Source organism: Lates calcarifer, linkage group LG16_LG22, assembly GCF_001640805.2.
Source record: "Lates calcarifer isolate ASB-BC8 linkage group LG16_LG22, TLL_Latcal_v3, whole genome shotgun sequence".
NCBI classification, from domain to species: domain Eukaryota; kingdom Metazoa; phylum Chordata; class Actinopteri; family Centropomidae; genus Lates; species Lates calcarifer.
The window spans coordinates 7,288,127-7,297,853 of record NC_066848.1 but is presented as its reverse complement, the minus strand read 5'-3'; the positions used below and the strand labels follow the sequence as shown (position 1 = coordinate 7,297,853).

General features: G+C 40.8%; 2 protein-coding genes across 4 annotated transcripts; both read left to right on the top strand.

Annotated features, from left to right (window-relative positions):
* The first annotated feature begins 93 nt into the window (after positions 1–93).
* Positions 94–4,307, top strand: LOC108888274 (peroxisomal N(1)-acetyl-spermine/spermidine oxidase). 3 transcript variants are annotated; one of them, XM_018684198.2, is made up of 10 exons: positions 94–294; positions 727–903; positions 1,081–1,211; positions 1,354–1,541; positions 1,637–1,818; positions 2,116–2,285; positions 2,658–2,743; positions 2,878–2,990; positions 3,496–3,650; positions 3,730–4,307. In XM_018684198.2, the coding sequence occupies exons 2-10, from the start codon at positions 852–854 to the stop codon at positions 3,880–3,882; spliced, it is 1,230 nt and encodes a 409-aa protein (XP_018539714.1). In that variant the 5' UTR covers positions 94–294; positions 727–851; the 3' UTR covers positions 3,883–4,307. The 3 variants fall into 3 exon arrangements, with proteins under 3 accessions (XP_018539714.1, XP_018539713.1, XP_018539712.1); XM_018684197.2 differs by having other exon boundaries at positions 94–508; positions 1,637–1,751; positions 2,172–2,285; XM_018684196.2 differs by having other exon boundaries at positions 94–508.
* Positions 4,308–4,503: 196 nt separating this feature from the next.
* Positions 4,504–9,260, top strand: LOC108888275 (peroxisomal N(1)-acetyl-spermine/spermidine oxidase). The gene is made up of 10 exons (XM_018684199.2): positions 4,504–4,741; positions 5,379–5,555; positions 6,483–6,613; positions 6,744–6,931; positions 7,088–7,269; positions 7,631–7,800; positions 8,024–8,109; positions 8,242–8,354; positions 8,449–8,603; positions 8,705–9,260. The coding sequence occupies exons 1-10, from the start codon at positions 4,594–4,596 to the stop codon at positions 8,855–8,857; spliced, it is 1,503 nt and encodes a 500-aa protein (XP_018539715.1). The 5' UTR covers positions 4,504–4,593; the 3' UTR covers positions 8,858–9,260.
* The last annotated feature ends 467 nt before the right edge of the window (positions 9,261–9,727 follow it).

Sequence of the window (9,727 nt, the reverse complement as noted above, 5' to 3'; positions counted from 1 at the left end):
CTGAGAAATAATATTTTAATGGGGGGACCTCGTCCATGAAAACGGCTGGTTGGGAGCATCTAGCGTGCTCCCCCCTCTGAGCAGCCCTATCAGCTGTCTTCAGTATTCGTACCGTCTCCTCGTCCGATGGCGGACAACATAATAATGGCACATAACCTACATGGCTCTTCATGAGGGCAAATGTGCCAGCTCTGCGGCCAGACTGAACCATACGTTGCTTCTCAGACGTCTCCGCCTCCTTAAAGTGGGCTAACACGTCAAGCCAAAGACGTAAAATAGCGACACACAGGACAGGTACAGGAAAACATGAGCTAAAATCCATAGGTACTTGACAAAAACACGAAGGGGGTGGCAATGGCTGCAAGTACGGACCCACAGGTGGTTATAATAGGTTGCGGGATATCAGGTATATCAGCGGCACACCGGCTCGTTAAAGCTGGATTTCAGCGTGTCCGGATACTTGAAGCGACTGAAAGGAGCGGGGGAAGAATAAAAACGGGAAGACTGGGTGAGCAACTTAATGTGCATTGTAAAATTCCAGTCGGTTTAAGCTAAACTATATTGTCTCACCAGCCCTCACTGGTATTAAGCCAGATCAATCACTGCCACCCTCTGATCCTTCAGGAAGAGAATAAATCACCACACTAATGTTTTGATAACTGTAGTTCAATTTCATGTGTTGCTAAAAGTGTAATATTACACTCAGACCTACTTTTTCCTCTACAGGTAACAACATCACAGAGATAGGTGCAAGTTATATCCATGGCCCATCTGAGGAGAATCCACTGTTTTGTTTGGCCCGTGACTATGGCCTTCTGGACCCACAGGCCCTCACCCAAGAGAACCAGGCCATGGATGTTGATGAGTATCCTCCCTGGGTACCCAACTGGTTCAGCAGTTCAGGTCACCTGATGCAGAAATACCAGCCAGTTTTAACACATCATACTTCCCAATTCATTACTGCCATCTGGCTATTTGTGGATTAGCATCCTACATGATGTGTTCAGAGGTCTGGCGATTTATTCCTGTGTGCATGTGCAAAAAAAAAAAAGTATTTTATGTTGTGTGGGTGATGTGCAGGTCAGAGGCTGAATGCTGAACATGTGAATCCTGCTCTGGAGCTGTTTCATGAGCTAGTGGCTGAGACTTCACAATTTAAGAATCAAGAAGAAACACAGTGGGCCAGTGTAGGGCATTTCATACGATCAGAGGTACACTGACTTTCAGTGATCAAACTTTTTCCTGGTGCTAAGATTTGATAAGTTCATGATGATAGGATGAAGCCCGTAAAACAAAGCGTGGTTGCATGTCTGCGTGTGTGATCTATGTGTGGGTGTTTGGTACATCATGCAGGCACGGCAGCGAGCAGCAGAGAGGTGGAAAGATAAGGATGAAACCACCAGACAGCTTCTGCAGTGTGCAATCAGCACCATGTTGAAGGTGGAGTGCTGTGCCAATGCGACTCACACCATGGACAAGATCGACCTGGCAGGATTCTGTATGTACAAGAGTCTAGCTGGACTGGACTGCACATTCCCAAGGTGTGTGCTCCAATGTCTTAATGAAATCGACTAAGTCCATCAGAGGGCTAAGCATGTGTTTCCAAGTAACTTTTATTTATGCTTTTTTGTTGCAGTGGCTTTGAAGGTCTAATTGAGAACCTGATGTCGGAGCTCCCCACTGGCTCAGTGACCTACAATCGGCCCGTGCGCTGTGTCCACTGGAACAACACAGGGAGCGGAGTAAACATGGTGACGGTTGAGTGTGATGATGGGGAGAGGATCACTGCTGATCACGTTATTATCACAGTACCTCTAGGTAGCCTGTTGCTTACACACTGTATTGATGATCGTAAATGAGACACTGTGACTTCTGTCAAAGTTGAAAAGTTAATTAGTTGAGGGGCTTTGCTATTTTGGTTATATAATAGGGTTGATCAGACACTGTAAAAATAAACATTACCTAAAGTGGCCCAAAAGAACTAGATATAAAAGAAGAAGTTACCTCAGTGTAAATTATATATTTAGAAAGTTCTATATTATCATTGTCAGGCACCCCTATTATATAGTATGTAAGCATAAACTTTCCTTTTTTAAAAATTTATTTTTTGGTCAGGATACCTTAAGAAGCACCATTCAACCCTGTTCTGTCCTCCTCTCCCGGCTCACAAGCTGCACTCCATCCAGAGACTAGGATTTGGAACATGCAACAAAATATATGTGGAGTTTGAGTCGCCGTGGTGGGATGCCGACTGTGAGGTCATCTACCTGCTTTGGAAAGATGAGGTCTGTAGTTCAGCCGTGAACCTCTCAGTGTTCTCTGATGGTTTGAAACTTGGCAGCCTTAAATTTCAGGCCTCAGGTTTAATGGATTTCTTCAGTAGCACAATAAGAAGTTTTGATTGCTCTCAAAATAAACTTCCTCTCTGGTCCCATTAACTTTAACTTTACACTGTTGGACTGTGCTTACTTGCTGGGAAAAGACCTACTATTTATCAACCATTTTACATTATGGATGGGCATTTGCACATCATGCTATTTAAAATCAGAGAGATCTCTTTAACCTAATAATCCATTTTGATAAGTAGTGAATCACTGATTGAAGTGACTAAAAATATAAAAACCCATGCATCTCATTTACACCCTTTTTGTCCTCAGGAGGATTTTTCAGACCAGGTGTCAGATATAAGCAAATCCTGGATGAAGAAGATGGCAGGGTTCACTGTGCTCAAACCTTCTGAAAGGTCAGTAACATATTAAACACCTGAACAGTGACAGAAGCTCATTATTCCCTCTATAGGGTTTCCATGGACGTTCATAGATTCAGAGAGCAATGTAGCCATCGTGACTCGATTTCTAATTTGGGTTAAACTCTCAGGTACAGCCATGTTCTTTGTGGCTGGATCGCTGGGCACGAGTCAGAGTATATGGAGACACTCACCGAGCAGGAAGTCAGACGTTCCATCACGGAGCTTGTCTGTACATTCACAGGTGTGTCTCATTATATATACATATTTATGCAGATGCTATGTAAATGATCCTGTACACACAACAACCACTTTTGATTTTGGAAACAATGTGGCCATTGCTGTGGTGCCACCCGCTGGCTAAACTGTACATTGGCCATACAGCTGTCTCTCTTTTTACCTAACTACTGATGTGTCAAGAGTATAACAGCCTTGAGGGACACAAATATATTTCAGTGTCTTGTTGAAAAATTAGGTGTCCTCATTAAAGATGTATCACTTACTTTCACAGTTATAATATTGCTTGATCTTGATCTCAGTTTGGGTGAAATGCCATTCTGCTACTTTGTTATCCAGAACATGTAGCGACAGATTTTCCTTTTTTAGTAGATGTTGTACATGCTGCTCATCTGAAGGGAGGTAGCCTACAGCAAGTGATGTACTACATTCAAGATTCAAGATGCAAAGACGTATTGACATATGCATAGAGAACAGGTTTCAATGAATAATGAAATTATTCTTCTATTTAGGAGACCCTACCATCACACCAAAGAGAATCCTGCGCTCCCAGTGGTTTCATGACCCCTGGACATGTGGATCTTACAGTCATCCAGCAGTAGGATGTTCGGCACAGGACCTAGAAAACATGATGGAGCCCCTGCCTACAAAGGGATCAGAGTCTCAGGTAAACAGAGTACCCATACACCACCTGACAAAATATAACCTTGACTGAAATGTACCTCAGCTGCTTGTGTGTGTCTCAGACCCTGCAGGTGCTGTTTGCTGGAGAGGCTACTCATCCCTGCTACTACTCCACCGTCCATGGAGCTGTTGTCAGTGGGTGGAGAGAAGCTGATCGCCTCATCTCTCACTACTCCTCCATCAGTCCATGTAGACAACCAGATCTAACACTGTAAAAGCTGAACACACTGGATGCATGAAAACTAAAGTAAAGACTGGTACTGGCCTTTTTAACAATAAGATTCATGCTTTTTTCCTTTGAGCAGTGAGTCCAGACTCCTCATCCAATGGATTGGCAAGGGGAGCCCCAGCAGTTTCACACATTGATGACTCTTTACGGATCTTAAGGGAAACTGCAGTATTCTGTATATGAAAGATCTCTTCTTTGGCTGCATTAATTTTGATCCTTTTTTCCATCCTAAATCAGTGTTAATGGAGCATAATGCTGACACAGTGGAGTACTGTGTAATTCTATCATGTTATAGCCTAAACTAGTTTTCCATTGGTGGAACAATCATGTTGTGAGGGAACAAGGGTAAAACAATGGGACAATGGAAGTATGGGATTTGTATATTTTAATAAATAAAAATGAGGGAATGAACTTTGAAATTATAGTTATAATATTTAAAAGGGATTTCTATCTTATCTTTGTTTTTACAGAAACAAAAGTAAGGGTTCAAAGCCGGAAAACAAGTGTGTTTTTTCAAGTAAGGCCACCGAGGACTTGTGATATTAATCATTCACAACCAGCCTCATAAAAAGGTTCTTTATTTTGAAACTCTTTACCGGAAGACATCTTCGGTCGTCGTCTTTTTAAACCAGAAGAGGAAGACAGGTCAACACGGATGTAACAAGAAGTGTGTATTAATGTGGAACTGACGGTGAAAATGAGTGCAAACACTAAGATAGTTATAATAGGATGTGGGATATCAGGTATATCAGCGGCACAGAGGCTTGTTAACGCCGGATTTCATCATATCCGGATACTTGAAGCGACTGAAAGAAGCGGAGGAAGGATAAAAACGGGGAGATTTGGTGAGTATGGAAAGCCCAAGAAAACAAAAGTGCGAGCGAACACAATCGTAAGCATTAAATTGTCATCGTGTTATCACAGTGAAAACGTTTATTCGCGTGAATTCATTTTTGACAAACAAAATAGAGTTATTGATTAACCAGCCCTAACCTGACGATATCAGTCCATAGCAACTATCAACTCCATAGCAATAGCAACTACATCCATAGGACTGGTAATGCAACTCACTTTTATCATCGATTAATCTGTTGATTATTGCTTTAGAGAGTCAGTAAAACCAAAAAATATGCACCTGAGAAGCTAAAACCAGACTCTTGACATATGTTTTTTTAAAAAAATGACTAATCAAAACTATTATGTATGTCTTACCAAGTAAAAATCATGGCTTTTTAAATAAGAATTGTGCAATTATAAGTCATTATAATAAGATATTGACCATGCCATCTCATATTTTTCTACTAAGCATCTCATGATTTTTAATTAAAAGTGGAAATGGTCTCTTTTTTTCTCTTTAAATTAGTCAAGTATTGTCTCACCAGTGCTCTTCTCTCTTAACTAGGACCAGACCTCACTGTGCTCTGCTAATGTTAATAATAGCAATTTTCTTTTCTGCATCCTCACAATATTTTTCACTTGTAGGTAATAGTATTGTTGAGATAGGGGCTAACTGGATCCATGGACCATGTGAGGAGAACCCAGTGTTTTGTCTGGCCCGTCGCTACGGGCTCCTGGATCCAGAGGCCCTCACCCCAGAGAACCAGGCCATGGACGTCGGAGGGCATCCCCCCTGGGTTCCCAACGTCTTCAGCAGTTCAGGTCACCCAGTGTTTAAAAAAAATCAAATAAATCAGATCAAGATCTTAAAACTAACATCTCAGAGTGATCAAAATCATATGAATGATGTGAAAGTGTAGCACAGAGTTGAATCTTTCTGACACATTATTCGCAAAGGTGGGATTTGTTTCATTCCCCTGCAGTTGTAGAAAATTACACATTAGATACTGAAGGGACATGGTGACATGATGCAAATTTTTTAGTTTATATTATTTTAGACCATAGTTTGGTCTTGCCCTGTTCTACTAAGCCCCTATTCCTCTCTGTCAGTACACATGGAGTAGGTTATTATCATTATATCTTTAAAGTAAATCAATGATATTTGTTGGCTTTTCAGGCAAAATAAAGTACTGTACTTTTGTCTGATTAATTGTGTATCTGCCTGACAAGTATATGTCATTTGCAACATGGCGGCTGCAGAGCAGGCTGCAGTGATGTATCATGCTGATCTACATCTGATAGGAATGTTATTGTATCCTCCCCCCTGTAGGCAGAGTGCTTTATTGATTTCATAGAAGACTTTACACCAGTTTTACAGCAGTCTGCAACACAAGTCACAGAGTGTGGTAGTGAAATATTGAAGGTTCTTCCTGAACTTGAGCCTGTAAGGGATATTTTAGGTCTGTACTTTGTAGTATCCTCAGGCACTAGTGTATATGATCTTTTACTGAAACTGGAATGACAATGTACAAATATAAACAGTGTGAAACCAGCATTTGAGCTGTACAGTCCCACCTACAATGAATTGCAGCTATGCTTGCAGGCGTTTGTGTCATTGTATTTAATGCTACGTGTAGCCATTGTCTGGTTATTGTTTACCTACTGAACTGTGTGAGTGAAGTGATATGAGTTGGTAAACCCAATCATATTTTTATAATCCACGTTCTGTGGGTTATGTGATGTGTGCAGGTCAGAAGCTGAATGCTGAGGACCTCTATCCTGCCCTCAAGATGTTTTCTGAGTTGCTGTATGAAAGTTCAGAATTTCAGAGTCAAGGAGGAGAGCCCTGGGCCAGTGTGGGAGATTTCATACGGGCAGAGGTACATTTCTGTCAGTGACTAAAAAGTTACACTAGGAATGTGCCAGCCAGGATCGGCCGGAATTTCTCATGTCCCAGAGAATAAACTACATCTCACCAGAATAAATAGTTTGTTTTGTTGCTGGGTGCAGGTGCCACAGCGAGCAGCAGAGAAGTGGAAAGACACTGATGCAAAGGCCAGATCTCTGCAACTGTGTGTGATCAGCAGCATGTTGAAGGTGGAGTGCTGTGTTAATGGGACTCACAGCATGGATGAAGTGGGTCTGGGGGCCTATGGCCTTTATAAGACTCTGCCTGGACTGGACTGTACATTCCCAGGGTTTGTACTCCAACATTGCAGCAACAAACAATTATTCTAACAATCAATATCATTAAATTATTATTTCCTACATTTACATTTCTATATATTTATATATACTATATATACTGTATATATCTACAGATTTACCTAAGTATTATTTTCTTTCTCATGCAGTGGCTACGAAGGTCTAATCAAAAACCTGATGTCAGAGCTCCCCAGTGGTATAGTGACCTACAATCGGCCTGTGCGCTGTGTCCACTGGAACAACTCGGAGAAGAGAGAAAACCCTGTGACGGTTGAGTGTGATGACGGGGAGAGGATTGATGCTGATCATGTTATTGTCACAGTACCTCTAGGTAGAATCATTTGCATACATACACAAATATTACAGTTCATTCCTAGATTTTGTGAAGAGCACTTTTGTACTTGAAGTTTCTGCACACCCACACAGACGTTTTCACTTTTTCTGGATAATTAGATTTGCACTCAGGTTGGGTTGGGTGATGCACCAAACTTTATTACCCAACAAGAATTGTAAAGGTGTAACACACCTACATAGCTTGTAAATGTCCTTGCAAGAAATACTTGTAAACATTTTATTTACCATTTATAAGCATTTTAATTACTGCCATTTTGTTTGATTCTTTAACAACACAAATTCAAGCTGCTCAGTATTCAGTATAGCCTAACTTGTTGTGGTTCGTTGTGTTTTGTCAGGATACCTGAAGAAACACCATTCAACTCTGTTCCATCCTCCTCTCCCTCTACACAAGCTGCACTCTGTCCAGAGACTGGGTTTTGGAACAAACAATAAAATATATGTGGAGTTTGATTCACCATGGTGGGATGCTGACTGCGAGGTCATCTACTTTGTGTGGGAAGATGAGGTGAGATGTTTAGTCAGGTGTACATTCACTGCACATACACTGGGCTCATTGACATGTCAAATAAAAATACTTTCTGCTGCAACTGTGTTTAAATGTTTTTGATTTAGCAAGATTATACTTGCTATACATTTGAAATGTTCAATGTTTATGTTGGTAGTTTGAAAAAAATCTGACACATATGAAAACACTGTCTGTTTTATCTGCTTTATTTGTCATGGCTCAGGAAGACATGGTGGACCAGGTGCCAGATATACAGAGATCCTGGATAAAGAAGCTGTTTGGCTTTACTGTGCTCAAACCCACTGAAAGGTCAACAACCACATTGGGCACACAAAGCTAGCTTACCTAGCTTGTTTGTGTTGTACTTAGTGCATAATAAAAAGCTAATTCATTGATATTCAATTATTAATAATGCAGTTTTGTTTGTGGTTTAACTTGCAGGTATGGCCATGTTCTGTGTGGCTGGATCGCTGGGCATGAGTCAGAGTATATGGAGACGCTGTCTGAACAGGAGGTCTCGCATGCCATCACACAGCTTATTCGGAGGTTTACAGGTGAGTCTAAATAATTCACAGTACTCCTCCACTGAGAGTACTGGTCATTTTGAAATGATCTGTCAGCACCTGTAGACCAACTGTGTGTGTTTAGGGAACCCTATCGTCACCCCGCGGAGAGTTTTACGCTCTCAGTGGTTTCATGACCCCTGGACCCGGGGATCCTACAGCTACCCTGGAAAAGGCTGTTCAGTACAGGACCTGGAGAACATGATGGAGCCCCTACCTGTGAAGGCATCACAGTCACAAGTACTTAATATTCATACTCAAACAAAAACGTGTACACACCAGCTCACACATAATTAGCCGTTGTTTAAGAATCCTCCTTCTAAATACATAATGTCTTTCAGCCCCTGCAGGTGCTGTTTGCTGGAGAGGCTACTCATCCCCACTACTACTCCACCGTTCATGGAGCTGTCCTCAGTGGGTGGAGAGAAGCTGATCGGCTCATCTCTCACTACTCCTCCGTTCATCCATCTGAGCCGCCCAAGTCAAAGCTTTAACAGAGCAATGCAGCTTTGACAAAACGACATGTATGAGATTCATATCTAAAATCTACAACTGCTTCAAACAATGATCTCAGAGTTGATCTGAACAGTTCTGTTGCAGCTGCTGTTGATTTAAATCAGTCACTTAAAAAATTGAAAGTTTGAAAATTTGAAGTACTGCTGACCATATGCTGTGGATTTCACTGCATACATTAAAATGTATGTAATATAAATGGACTTGGCTAGTACTGACAGACAGTCCACACAAGTGATCAATACAGTAATTACATTTTCATTAAATGCATTAAGGATATAGCTTTATATATTTACTGCAAGAAAGGCCTCTTTCTTGTAAACAAATCAGTGTACTGATTGTATGTAATTATCAGATTTTCTTAATAAAGTATTTTAACTACTACTACTGACTAAATGAATTTTCATATTCATGTGCAAAATATGAAATTCGATTTATTTATATATTTTATACATTACTTATTTAAAAGTAATATTTACTTTTTTTAATTGTTTGTAACTCACGGTATGTTGCTTTACCTTTTGCACGTACTTGTGCTGATATGGTGAACATACATGGTCATAGAAAAGTGCTGACTGGTGAACATTAAGAATTATTGTTAGATAAATTGTTAAAGTGCAAACTTTAGCTGTCAAGTGAGAACTTTCCAAAAATGACATTTAATGAGAAGAAGGAAGCAAGAAGAGTAAGTGTGTATAGGCAGTGTATGCTTTCGGCCAAGAGCAGGGCACAGCTGTGAGGGGACACAGCAGACCATATAAAATGCATCTGGGTTATGTGATCAAACATTAAACTGAGGAGTCAGTATAGCATGTGATACAAGTCATAATAAAAGTATTACGGAAGGCGAT